The sequence below is a fragment of the Serinus canaria genome, chromosome 4 (genome assembly GCF_022539315.1).
Source record: "Serinus canaria isolate serCan28SL12 chromosome 4, serCan2020, whole genome shotgun sequence".
NCBI classification, from domain to species: Eukaryota; Metazoa; Chordata; class Aves; order Passeriformes; family Fringillidae; genus Serinus; species Serinus canaria.
This window is the reverse complement of record NC_066317.1, coordinates 48,519,728-48,533,878: the sequence shown is the minus strand read 5'-3', so window position 1 is coordinate 48,533,878 and position 14,151 is coordinate 48,519,728. Positions and strand designations below refer to the sequence as shown.

At 36.0% G+C, this 14,151-nt stretch overlaps 1 protein-coding gene across 3 annotated transcripts in view; it reads left to right on the top strand.

The window, feature by feature from the left end:
* N4BP2 (NEDD4 binding protein 2) overlaps positions 1-13,906 on the top strand; it is a 35,574-nt gene extending 21,668 nt beyond the window's left edge. For 2 of the 3 annotated variants that reach the window (XM_030238932.2, XM_030238933.2), the window contains 8 exons: positions 341-383; positions 1,356-1,591; positions 3,020-3,138; positions 4,455-4,593; positions 4,697-4,882; positions 7,102-7,270; positions 8,928-9,051; positions 9,815-13,906. In XM_030238932.2, coding sequence (XP_030094792.2) covers positions 341-383; positions 1,356-1,591; positions 3,020-3,138; positions 4,455-4,593; positions 4,697-4,882; positions 7,102-7,270; positions 8,928-9,051; positions 9,815-9,860 — 1,062 coding nt within the window. In that variant the 3' untranslated portion in view covers positions 9,861-13,906. Of the gene's footprint in view, positions 1-340; positions 384-1,355; positions 1,592-3,019; positions 3,139-4,454; positions 4,594-4,696; positions 4,883-5,346; positions 5,743-7,101; positions 7,271-8,927; positions 9,052-9,814 lie in introns of those variants that run through there. The other variant, XM_050973923.1, reaches the window with a different exon arrangement.
* The last annotated feature ends 245 nt before the right edge of the window (positions 13,907-14,151 follow it).

The following is a 14,151-nucleotide window of genomic DNA, read 5'->3' as shown; positions in this document are numbered from 1 at the left end:
ACAAAACGTCTCCACGTGCAATAATTGAGATGAGTTCTCTAACCTATGTTCCTTTACAGCTCTGTGAAACTTGGAATACCTTTTGGCAAAATTTTTGTTTGGTTTATGTAATGAAGGCTATGAAGTCTTAGTAGTGGGGCATGTTTCTCTGGTTTGATGTGTTTTTAGAAAGATAATTCTAGCTTACAAATTCCACTTCAGAATTATTTTTCCTAAATATATTTCTTTTAAAATACTGAATCTTTGGGAAATATTTCAATTATTTTGAAGCTAAGACTTGCAAAGTTTTCCTGCAGAATTCATAACTTATAGCATTCATGATTTTTCTATTTTTATTTAGAAGCGTCAGAAGAGAGATGAATCATGTAAGTTGTCTGCAGAAGGTATGTCATGTATTTCTTTTAATTGTAAAAATACTTAATGTTCATTATAAAAGCATTTAATTATTTAAAACTTAAAGTTGCAAATACTCCATTGACAAGTGATGTCTTTATTAGGCTAAATTTTATTGCCTTTGGATCCATTTACCTATCTCTTATGATGTATGGGAGAGGAGAGTTAATTATAAGCAAATCACTAGTTCCAGATAAAGTTTATAATTTTGTGTCATTCAGAAAACTTGGAGAAGCTCTGGTTGAAGCAGACAGTTGTTTGGTAGGAATTCTCTGTGGCAAGAAAAGGAGCAGGCAGAGAATTACTAGCAGAGTAAGATTTCTGCAGGTGAGGAAGGGAGGTCAGGAATACAACACTGACATGTTGTTCGTCAGAGGTGATTTTAGCAGGAAGATGGATGCCTTGTTTAAAAAGTGTTAACATCTCTTGCAATCCAGTTTTCATTCAGCTCCCAGAAGAAATGTCCCTCTGTGGCAGAACCCCACTGCAGACTTGGACTGCAGTGTGGGTGCAAATTAGTGACCGAATAATGCTGTTGCCATTAACTTGTAGAAGTGGAAAACCAGATTGTTAAACATCTGTCCTTAAGTTGTAGAAGAAAAGCAGGTAAATATATGAGTCAGTGATTCTTTTATAAAAACAAACAACCCCTCACTTAATGTGTGTGCAAGGTGATTTACAGCTGTAAGATACGTCTTAGCACTTGAAAGTTGGTGAGGAAGTCTGATGGTTTTCTTTTGTTTCACAAAATAGATAAAGATGATCAGACAGTCTTTGGAAAATGGAAGTGGAGAAGGTGAAAGCAGTGTGTTGGTTTCTGTTTTAGCATTAATAATCTTGTTTTAACAAAATTCAATGTGTATAGGTTGAAAAATTTGTCTTAATTATTTTGGCATTGCATGTATATATAACCTAATAAGTGTTTTGTCACCTTACTTTTACTGGTTTTGAATGTCCTACAGTGTTTCAGCAGATAGATACAGATGACTCAGAAGTGCTGCTATCTCAGAATGCAGACAGCAAAATACAGAAGAAAAAATCGAGTTTGGCTGCAGACCCATCTAATGATATACAGACAAAAACCCCAGCAACATCAGACGTTTTTCCATTTATGGATCACTGGAATGCTCAGATTCAGAAAGTTTCTCTCAGGCAAATAATTTCTGAGGAAATAGCGATGCAGGAGAGAGAGGACCTGGTATGGATAGCACCATTTTTTAAATGTGGTTTAGATTCATTACTTATAGTGAAATAGAATATGTCTTACTTGGTGACTCATCCCTGTGCTGCTGATTACAGCTTGAATTTGTGAGACAAATGCATGCCAATTAGTATTGTTGATAACTGTGATACAGAAGTGTGCTTGAGGTAGATGGTTCTGTTTGAAAAATACAGTCTAATTTAGAAAATAATATTTTGGTTGTTTCACAAAGAGGTCATGCTGGTCATTTTACTATCTAGGTTAGCATTTGTGTTTGGTTTAATTGTTTTTTGGTTGCTCAGCTAAAACCAAAGATCAGTGTGATCTGCCATGCTTTTTATTGTGACAGCAGTATCCAAACAAGTCCTTAGTTGGCTCCATGCCTTGTTTAGAAGTGTACTGAATTGGTTGAAATGGTTTTTTTTTTGTTAGGAGAACCCACAACATTCCTAACAGATGAGACATTAAAATAAGTACTTGAGGTTAATCTCAAATAAGTTTCTGTACCCTCTTCTAAAGTAATTCTTCAATAGATTTTTACTAGTTCTTTGTTTTCCACATAGAATTCCTGTACCCTGCCTGTTTGGCTTGTGCCTGATACTGCCCTCTACTGCCCCACTGATGTTCAGAACAGGCGTTCTTATTTGTAATGGTCTCTGATAAGCAGCTGTCCTAAAGTAGAGGAGCTCTGAACTGATGCAGAAAGTTGTATGAATTATATACTATACTATTATATACTATACTTTGAGAATGGCTTGTAGATTCTTTCTTTGAACTGCATGTATGTGCCCTACTGATAACAATAAATGTCACGTCCACAGCTTTACTTTCAGTTTGAATTCATGGAGCTTGGCTTTATTTTGATCACTTTTTTTCTTTTCTTAAAAAAATCTGAATATTGGAATGACCAGTCCAATTGATTATAGGTTATAATTATGTCACCTTCTCAGATGACAAGTAAGAATATTTATTATAGACACAACTTGAGATATATCAAACCAAAATTGTTTATGCTGCTTAATAATAAAGTATTGCTTCAACCCCAGGCCCTCAGTATAGAGAAAATATGTGGACTTTGCACAGGCTTAGCACTGGACTGAATGGACTGGCAGGGAATAAATTCCAAAACTTAAATTCTTCCTAAAAATCTTCATTTTACTTTGTCCAAATTATGAGGGAGCTCCAGCTGCATTACTTCAAGACTGCAGAGTATTGCATGGTGTATGATACAACTCACCTGTCCTTACTTTATGCTGATCAGTGTGGCAGGCTGATATGGCACATTGTCATTGCTGTGGGTGCATACCAACTGAGTAGATACCTTTAAAATCGTAACAAATAACAGCAAAGTTGGATTGCCTCCACCTTTACTGTATTCTTTTCTAATGAAGAACTTGTAATGTACTTCTTTTGTCTTCTGGGTAGAATCGTGTTCCTTCTACAGCCAGGAAAGACTGTGCTGCTAAACTAAAGGAGAAGCAACTTTTTGAGATGTTTCCAACTATTAATCAAAATTTCTTAATGGATGTCTTCAGGGACAACAAGTAAGAAATCCTTTTACTTCTTTGTAAAAATGGTACTCAGTTACAGTCATAAATATTGAGAGTTAAGATACTACTAAAGAATGGCTTTTTGCAAAGTAGCAAAATAAACGCTAACTGGTTTTGCAAAGCAGCTAAATAAACGCTAGCTGGTTTAAAGGCAGAAAGTGTATAAAACTCAGTTAAGACACATTTCTTTTTAGGGCAGAATAGACAGTTTCTTTCACTGGGAGGAGAATGTCTCTTGCTATTGACCACTGCCTGACTGTCAATGGAATTGCATATTTTCTTGTGAGCTGGGGTTTAAATCTAGTGGGAAAAATGAGTGGGTGTGGTAATAGTAGGATTGCAGGAAATGGCATCTGCCCAAGAGGAAAACATGACCATCACCTGGTGTTACCTGTGAGTACTTTTCTGGCTACTGCTGCTCTGAGGGAATGAGCCATCTCTCTGTGCCTTCCTGCTGACATTCTCTCTTCTGCATTATGTTTCTGGGATATATGTCTACCTTCTTAAATCCAAGTTTCTGAGAAGTGAACTTTTTTTTTCAAGAGAAACATCTTTTTTCGTCCTTGGCCATTTGAATGTCTGTCTCTGAGTATGGGTTTGCATACCTACTTGTCAGTCATGCTGCTTGTTCAGGTTGTTATAAAAATCTTTCCTGTTTAACATACATCCTTCATCCATTTTTATAATTCAAACAGTTCACCATCTAATTTTTCACATTCAAAATTGTCCTCATAGTGTTGCCTTTCCCAAAATCTGTCTTTACTTTTGATCAGTCTGCTCTTGTTAGCTTACTAAAGAGCAAGAATAAAGAAGAAAAATGGCTTATTAGAAAGCTGTTGGCAACTGATGTCTTACTTAATTAAATTTGATAACAAACTTTGACTAAAAATACAAGGAATTTCCCTCATTAGGGTTTCAGAAAACAGAGCTAGTTTTAAATTAGTTTGAACTATCTAACCCTGACCAGAGAAGACTTAAGATGAACTATCTTACTCAGCCCAAAGAGCAGCATTTATTAATATCTCTTTGATTAAGGTAGGATGCAATTTATTTCAGTTATGTCATTTTTCCTTTTTTCCTTCCTCAGTTATGTTTCAGTCGACCAAGACTGCATATTTGTTGATGCCAGTAATGCCCTACAAGGAGCCTGCAAGCCTTTCTTTAATAAGCTGGAATATTCCATTCCAGTGTTTATTTTCATTGTAATCTAGTTCTGTAACAATATCAACATTTGTTATAATGAATTTAGTTAAATACAACAGCTATTAATATATATTTGTTAAGTCACAGATTTCATTTATCCTTTACAGCTACTCTTTAGAACAAACTGAACAGTTTTTGAACTGTGTTCTGGAGGCAGATCCTGTACAAACAGTTGTAGCTCAAGAAACTGCTCAGCAAAATGAAATTGTTTCTTCCTACAGTGCTGCAAAGAACCGTGAGAAGAAGGTATTTATATTTTTTTAAGCCATAGTTACAAACATAGCCAAAACTGTGCTAATGAAAATACCCTACAATGCACCTGTAACTTCAACAATGTGAATTCCTACAGGCAAAAAAAAGTAAGGAAGAGGATGATCCTTTATGTGAAATGTTTCAAGACTTTGAGTATCCACAATATGATGATTTAAGAGCAGAAGCTTTTTGTCACCAGCAGAAGAGACAGGAATGTTTGAAAAAGGCTGGAGAGGCCTATCGCATGGGTATGAAGCCTGTGGCGGCTTTTTATGCACATCAGGTAAACAAAAATATGCTTTTTGTCTGAACTTAGGGAGGTATTTAAACCCTGAATTGGAAGTGATAAGGAAAACATCAGGCCTGCTAGAGTTGATGAATTTGGTCACTGTTCCCTGTGTGTTATATTGACAATCACAAGTAAATTTGCTTCCACTAGTAATGAGAAGGAAGCTAACAGGAAGCAAATGTAACCAAATCTGGTGTGAGACCTCATGAAAGGTGATATCTAGTGCTTATTCACACATGCTCCTTTGTTTTAGATCTCACTCACATCACATCACATCCTTGTAAACAGCAAGATTTGTGTCCATGTGGTCTGGCTAGGTTCACTGGAGTGTGACATGGACTGCAACAAACATAATTTTTTTGAATCCTCTGTATATGTTGGTGCTGAACTGTTCTTAGACACATCTTGTATACTTTATAGGAGTCAGACAGGTGTTAAGATGTCATCTTTTGCCACAGAATCTTGTTTGCTTCATCCTCCATAAATCTTGGGCAAGATTGCTTCCTGCTGTCTTCGCTTCGTCATTCTGACTATCTTTATGGCTACAGTCTGTCTTGGGTTGGGATAAATGAGGTGTGTATGTCATGCTTTTCACAATACATCTGGTTATGGACTGCAGATCTGCTGCTGATCAGTCTTGCATGCTCTGACCTTGGAGCACAAGTTCTTTGGTCTTGATTCAGGCACATTGCTTAGTATGCACCAGTTTGAGTACTGCTGATCAGTGCTGTTGATCCTACTCTTGGTTTTAAGTCTCATCTCTTTTTGTAATCAAAGTTCCTCTACATTGGCTTCTTAGTGCCTTCACAGGAGACCCTGCCCCAAATATCTTCAAAGGCTGTAGTTTTCCCCTGATCTAAGAGTATATAAAATTTCAGTAAGAATTCACATTATAGAAGCATTTAATTCTAAACTTTGATTATGACAGAACAAAAATGTAATACTAAATCACTTGAATTTGCTTATTCAAAAAGTTTTCATGCAAGTGGTGTAACTAAATGTTTAGATTGTTACTGTGCATGCAGGAAGTACAGATTAGCAATTTTTATAATGAACTTTTTATGGTTTTTATGTGTTTTACTCTATTTCATATATTCTTGAAGTTTTGAGACAAAGATGTGCAGGATTTTAAATAGAAATATTATTTCAAGTCCTGTCTTACTTCTGTTCTTATCCATAAGAACAAATACAATCTGTTGTAAATCTATTGAAATTTATTTATTTATTATATACTTTCCTTTAGGTAATAAAAAGGCAAACTAAGCTACCTTTATTAATAAAAAATACTTTATGCTTGGTGGCCTTTGTCTTGGGAATCCTTTGCAAGTGGGTTATAGTGCTACTGTCTTGGGTCTGACACTAACACACTTCAGGTGATCCACTTACAAAAGTTTAAGACAGATTTTCACCTTTGTTCTCTTGAGCCTTTGTCAGTCCAGTACCTGGAGTTCCTTCCATTCCTTTTTAGACTGTGCCTACAGATCTTCAAGGACATAATTTGTTGCTTTGATCTCTCAGATACTACCATTGCAAGGTTCATGGGAAGGAGTTGGTACTTGTTCACATTGTAGTAAGGTGACTAACTGTACTGCTCCTCGCCCTCATTCCAGAAGACACTTAGAGATGATAGACATCATTATTACCATTATTATTATTATTGTTGTTGTTGTTGTTGTTGTTGTTGTTGTTATTGTTATTATTGTTATTATGTCGTTTACCCTTGGCTTATCTGAAGTTTTGGGAATGCATTTGGAAGAATTAACCTCAAATACAACTGTCAGCGGGCTTTTCCTAATCTGGGCAGTTTCTCTGACACTGTTTCATTATAATTTTAGCAAAATACTTGCAGGAAATAAAAAATCTATTGTTAGGAAAATAAATCTGCAACTCACTAGGGAGTGTAACTTTTTAGCTTATGTACAGACCTTATGATTTTGTGCCTTTTCTGCCTGTTTTTTCCTCCTTGTAAGGCTTTTGTTATAATGTCTTCTTTGTGCCAGCTTTGAGTAGTTTCTCACAAACAGATTTAATGAAATCTTCTTGTGAGTATGTCTCACTAAGCATCTTGCAGAAGTTCTGCTAGAATTATAAATTTTTCTAGTTCAAACTTGAACTAAAAGCACCCTGACAGTGCTGTCATTTTGAAATCACTGAGCAGTGTGGATCTTAAATTATTTCTCGATGTCTGATAGTCACTGTGCTTATGAATAAAGGGTCGCCTTCATGAGCAGAAGATGAAAGAAGCTAACCATGCTGCTGCTGTGCAAATCTTTGAGAGAGTAAATACTTCCTTGCTGCCTATGAACGTGTTGGATTTGCATGGTCTCCATGTGGATGAAGCTGTGAATCAGTTGTCCAGAGTACTGCAGGAAAAAAGTGAAGGTAGGGTGTAGGTAATAATTCTTACATCTAAAAATGATTCTCATTTTCTCTTAAGAAATCATGATACATGGCAATAGTAGAGGGAGTGAATGTGCTTTAATAATATGTATGTTAAAAACAACTAGGCTTTGTGTTGTCTTGTTTTCAAAGTACCCCAGTGGAATTGTTTTTCTTTGACATGACAATGATTCTTGTTGCTTTCTGTTTTGCCTCCCTCCCCCTGTTTCTTTGTAAATGTTCTTCCTTGTGTTTTATCCCATTTTATTACTATTATTGAATACTTGGCCTGTTCTTCATGACATTTTTTACTGAGGTGATGATGCAAATATATGTGTCCCCATTGCATTGCTTTGCCACAACTATGTTGCTTTTATAATCTTAAAAGAAAAATTACTGTGTTGGAATTCTAACAACAGTGATGCTACTGTCTTCAACTTCTATGTGAAAGTGTGAGATTTGAGCTACCTTTCAGAAACTTCAGTATCAGTTTGTTGGCAGCATTTCTTGAGATCAGAATATTGATGGTTCCAGAAATATAATTTCATGCATTTTTTTCTCGTAGTGGAGAGTTCAAGTACTTCATGAGTGTCCATGCTGTAAAAATATCAATTTTCTGCATTATTAGTTTACACTCTAAATTTAACCCTGGGAATGCTTCTATAACAAATATTTCTTATGCAATGTACTGCCGCACAAAGCGGATTTTTTGAAGCAGTTCCTCCACAGAGTGTAAATAAAAGTGTTCAGTGGGGCTTTAGATAACCTTTGTCTTTGAGTATGCATCAGAGATAATTAAATTCCATTATCTGGTGCAATTCCTGCAATGACATTTGTGTAATTTAAACTGTAACCTAATGCTTTTTAGAACTAAATTTCCAGAACTGTACTTAAATCAGCAGTGCTGAAATTGATAGTAGGGGCTCTCTGTTCAGTCTATTTACTTAAATCTGAAAAAAAAAAAGTTAAGTACGTGGGAAAAGGATCAATACTGGGAACTTTCTCTTGCTGGCAGAATTAACAGTAAATAAATATAAAACCTAAATAAAGTTACGGTGTGGGGGAGAGTAGTTGAAAAAACATGTCATGTGAACTGATAATTCCAAACTGGCAGATCTAGTTGTGAGAATCCAGTTTCATTTTTGTTTCCTCTTTTTCAAACTCTTCATCAGTTTAGGTTGCTGTGATCTCTGGGAAGAGAGCAATTTCTTTTGTTATCATGGCTAAGTGCCCTAATAAAACTCATGGAATATGTTGATCTGTTGATTTCCATGCTCCAACATAGCAGAAAATAGTCCAAATAATGTGACATAAGTGTCAAAAGCTGGATTTATATTTTATTTATTCTAAATTTCTTTATTCAATAAAATGTTATTTCTTTATTCACATTATTTAAGATAAAACAGTAAACCTTCTATGAAATTGGAAGGATTTTGTGATGATCACAATATGCATTTTGCAAGCAATCTAGATTTCAAAAGTTTGACTTTTTCAGAATGGGGGAAAATTGCTATTTGTATCTAAAATATGCATATCATCATGGGAAAACAAAGTTCCAAATGAGTAGTGAGAGTTTTCAGAAGAATGCATGGAAGGCTTATACTGCATGCCAAGTCTCTGCTGAGGACAACTTTAACCGTTGCAATTCCTGCTGTTGCAGAGTACCAGCAGAGTGGTGGTAAACCATATCTCAGTGTTATCACGGGAAGAGGAAGCCATAGTCAGGGAGGAGTTGCTCGCATCAGACCAGCAGCTATCCGATACCTCACAAGCCACAACTTCAGGTGAGTTTAGATTTTTGTTACTGATAATTTTTTTTTTTTCTTAACCTACATTTAAATAACTGAAAATTAAAGTTTAGTTTTAGAATGCTGTTAAACTACTACACAGATGAGGGCAGGTCTGCTGTTTCAGATTAAATTAACTCATTTGTTTCACATATCCAATCCAGTTGTGTAGCACCTATTAAATGTTAGATCCTTTCCTCTGAGATAGTTTAATTCCATATTTCCAGTCAAGATTGCTAGCTTTACTGTGAAAAGTTGTTAATCCTGCTTTTTATTTGTTCCCAATACTTGCATTTCTGTTCAGTTTATGAGGGATAGCAATTTAGGAAGTCTGGGCTGCCACCAGTGCGTTTGCTGCTTTTTATATAGAGCAGTGTGGGAAGGTGAGACTCAAAACCAGCAATGGCTTCCCATTTCCTTCTTGGCTTCTACAGAATAGAAGGATGAAAGTCCATTTTGAAAGAAGAGGGAATGAAAGGGGAATAGGAATAGAGGAACAGAGTTAATATAACCAGGAATATCGGGCAGCTTTTTCTTTGCTCAAATCTTCATCTTAGTTTCTGCTTTTTCCAGGTCTTCATATCTCCAAACTCTGAAAAATCCTCTTTCAGTGTCATATCTGAGGACATAATGCTGATTTCCTGACTCTCACATGTACTTTACTGAGGACCTTACCACTTCTCATATGTTTGATGAGAATTGAAGATGATGGCATTGCATGTAGTTTACATGTTGAAGCTTTTTTTTTCTTGTTTCATAGGTTCACAGAAATAAAACCAGGCTGCCTGAAAGTCATGCTGAATTGAGGGGTTGTGGAAAGAGGAATATAGAAACTGAGGTGTCAGATGCCTGCCGGGTAACAGAAAAAAACCCCCATGTTTTGAACAACTGCACTGGTATTTTTTAGTCTGTTTTAAAGGATGATATTTTATTAGAACTGGTCTCAGTTTACAGCAAGTGGATTTGTCAGTATGCTTCCAATAAATTTTTGTTTTAAATTTTTGAACCTGCAAAAGGAAGATACTTAAAAGGATTTGAAATCTCAGAAATGCAGATTAAGAATTTTGCTGAGAAAATATGTTTTTAACAGAAGGTACAATTTTTAATACAACTGTCTCCTTAGCATACCTAATCTGCCTCTTGACCCTTGCACGTCTTGATTGCTGTGGCTTCTGTACTTCTAAAACATATTATCTTGTACAAAGTTATTTTGTAATTCAAAACTTTGTGATAAACGCTTCAGAAGAGCAAAGGAGAGGCTGAAACTGAGCAACTACTGGTATTTCAAATCCAGTTACATCTGAGTGCTGACTATTTCTAGGTTTCTTTAAAAATCTGGTGTCATTTTAGTGGTTATGTTAGGATTTGACCAGTTCTATTATCCTTACTTCATTCTAAACTTCTCCAGATACTGAAGGAGGTTGCATATAAGGCCTGTGCATTAAGGCCAGCTGTGTATGTGGTAATTTGGCAGTGCGATCTCTTAAAGGAAAACCACAATGCTGTTATACAATCTCTTTTGGAGATCCACCTACTGGATTAAAATTGTTTCTTTCTTTGTGGCTTTTTAAATTCTGCAGATGCAGTACTGTTTTGCTTTACAAGTGTCTAATAATGATGTCTTCAGTCTCTGTGTATTGTTTGGTGATTTCCTTGTAGAAAATATGATTATGAGACATTTTAAAAGTATTTTTAACATCAAAGTGAATGTTAATATTGCAGAAGTAATTGCCTAACTGGAAAATCTGGGAGTACAAAAGTTACTCTGATTTCAGTAGTGTTGCATCAGAATCTAGAAATATCTGTGTAAAAAACCAAAACAACATAAAAAGACTCCAAACAAAACTGTTCAAAAATGAAATATAAACATCTCTACTTATGCAAGTGTTTCCAGTAAACAATCAGAACACTTTTTTAATAGGAATTAGAATACATCACTATTTTTATTTATATCTTTGCTTCCTGAAAGGCATATGAATTTTGTTGTACAGCTTTTTCAAAACAGGTGTGAGTTGTGTATTAGGAATAATATTAATGGATTAAGGATTAATGTGAGGAATTTTAAAATTTTTAACCACTTTGCAGTAAATTTTATTGAGGAACTACATGCACATAGAGTTTGTGTATGAATCCATATGTGTGTGCAAGTTCTGCAGTTTGCATACATGAGTACTAATGAACAAAGAACTTGTGTGAGAAAAGCTGTCTACAGAAATAGGTTTCACTTGAAAACGTGTCTGTATAAGTTGCTGACAGGCTGAAAGAAACGATGTTTCCTGAATATATCTGTATTTACTCTAATACATACACAGTGACTATGATGCATGGTAGACTTAATAGTGAGTTTGTCGTGCTTCAGCAGATACAGTAATCTTTTCCTGGTGATTTCAAGTGGAAAAATAGCTTGAGTAATACTTAATCAAAGGGATTCTTTCTATAATAATAGACTGCCATAATAAGTTTTATATTTTTTGTGGGTACTTAGTTCATCTGAATTGTGTCCTTTCTCTGTTTCCTTCTCTCTACCCTGCTCTGGGAATCAGTGAGTGAAATACAAAAGATCTGTGGTCCCCATACAGCACTAACAGAGCTTTTTCTGCCACTGCATGATGTCCTGTGTGACGTCCACACTCCATCCTCTGTGAAAGTGCCTAAAATGGACTGAGATGCTGTTTAGGCACTTGGCCTCAAGACAACAGCTCAGACTATCAGCTGTACAGGGTTGCAAATGCTAGAATTATCTCAGCGGAGCCAAAATCTTTGTTTTGGACCAAGGGACTTCCTTCTGTTCCTGAATAGGTTTTCCTTAGTGCTGCTGTTTATACCAAATGGCATGGCAGCTCTCTGGGACAGCTCTTTGCAGTGTAGTCCCTGTTGGTTGGCCTGGGTGGCTGTTGTGTGTTGAGCTGCTTGGGTGCCCAAGCCCTACAGAGATGTGCCTGTAAACAAGGAAGTGCCAACACTTCTGGTTGTTTTGGGAGGCAGCCTGATTCACTCAGCATATTCACACCATTCCTGACATGGACAAAGACAGCTTAGATTTTAGTTCAGAAGACAGGCAGAAAAAGTTGTTGTCTTGCCCATCTGTTCATCATAATCTAGTTGACAACTTTACCCTGGAGATGAGAAACACAGCTTTTTGCCTTCTTCTGGCTTAGCAAGTGGATGATAATGATTGCTCTTGACTCTCACTTCCCCAGAACATGCTCTGACCAACATGCTGAGGAATATTTTTGAAGTTGCCACTTCCTGAGCCTCTTTCAGAATTACCGCTGCACACTAAAAGTGCAAGCTTAAGGGGACAAAAGAGATTAAAGAATTAAAAGTACATACAGTCTCTGGGAGTGGGCTAAGACTTTTCAGAAAGGAACTGTTCCTGGTGAGCTTCAGTGTCCTTTCATACTATTTTTTCTTCCTTTAGTCCTATTTGGATAAATACATTAAAAATGTTCAGGGTAAAATCAGCTCTACCCAGTGCTAGGAGAATTTTTCTTCAGTCTGTCAAAGTCAGCAGAGAAATACACAGCTCAAGAGTAGTTTGGAATACTTTTCTCTCTCGCTCTCTTCACTGGCTTTCCTTGGGGTGCAGGTTGAGGTTCATGAATATACTCTGAATGCCCTGCCTGGGATAGATTGGTCATTCACCTAGCATGTGTTGTTTGACTACCAGCTGAACTTTGATGGAGATGATGGCTTAAAATCATAACACTGGCAGAACCAATCTTGCGTCTATCAGCTTTAGCAGCTCAAAATGAGGCATTGAAGTTCTGACTCAGAGAAGATGTAATGATCCTCTGAAGGATCTCAAGCACTTGCGGATACAGAATAGATCTGAAGATCAGTGTACGGAGTAAAAATAAGTAGTTTTATCAGTAAGGATCTCCATGCCTTCAGCTACTTGCTAGTATTTCAGAAAAACAACACCAGAGTTCTTGTACTTCTCTGAATGATTTTATAATGTATTCTGGGATTAATTTTTTGAAATATAATTACTTCAAAATGGTATTTCAAAGTAGGTTATATTTTAGAAGTTCCAGCCATTCTGATGTCTCTTGCAGTGAGAATCCATGAGAAACCTGAGGTATCGTGAAAATTCTGTATCATCTAAAATTAAAATAGCAGTATTGCCACCAGCACTCTGAAATAATGTACAACTGTTTGTGTAGCACTTTCTATTCTCTTCTTCAACAGCATGTGATGGTGATGAATGGTAGCCTTTAATATGTGACTTTTTGTGTCTTCTTTTACAAAACATTGTAATAGTTACCCCAAGTTTTAATTTAGGAAAATTACTATTTTTTAATATACAAAATTAATACTCATGCTAACATTGATGAGTGATCTTAGAGTAAAAAAAAAAAGGCCAGAGGTGCAATGAAGAAAGTTGTCTGAAGTAATGTGACTGTTGAAAACCATTTCAGTTGATTGTGAAAGTAGTAGGGCAAGAATATTTCTGGATACCTTGACAATACTTAATGACTTTGGCTTTTGCTTTTAATATCATGTGGTACATCCCCCCTCAAAACCCAACCAAAGCCCAACTGTTCATGCCATTTCAGCTAAATAAACTTTGCAGAGGATTAAATGAGCAGATGTGAATATGCATGTGAAAACACCTAGTATTGCAGCTACCAATTGTAAAAGCTCTTAGGACCAGTACATTGGAAAATACAAATTTCTATTTTTAAATTAAAACAAAAAATGATTTTTTTATTTGTATAAAGTTGTACTTTTGCTGTTAACTATAATTTTGTTTTTTACTGAAATAGTTTTGTAATTTGCATTTAAAATTTCTAATATGAAATGGAATTTACAGAATCTAGTTTAATAAAGGATTTTTGTCACAAGTATAGCCTTCTGTCTTTCCTTGGAAAACTATGTTGCAGCTTGTATCAAATTTTTTCAACTAGTAGTCTTGGAGTTCTGCATGAAAGCCACTTGCTTGGCTTCAGGATACCATCTGTAGGGAGATGAAGCAACCATCTGCAGGCATAAAAAGGAACAGATTTGTGGCCTGAATTTCAGTGCTGTGAGTGCGAGCTGAATGCTCAAATTACTGAAAACGAGGGTCATGGTTTCAGATTTTTTTTTGACCTG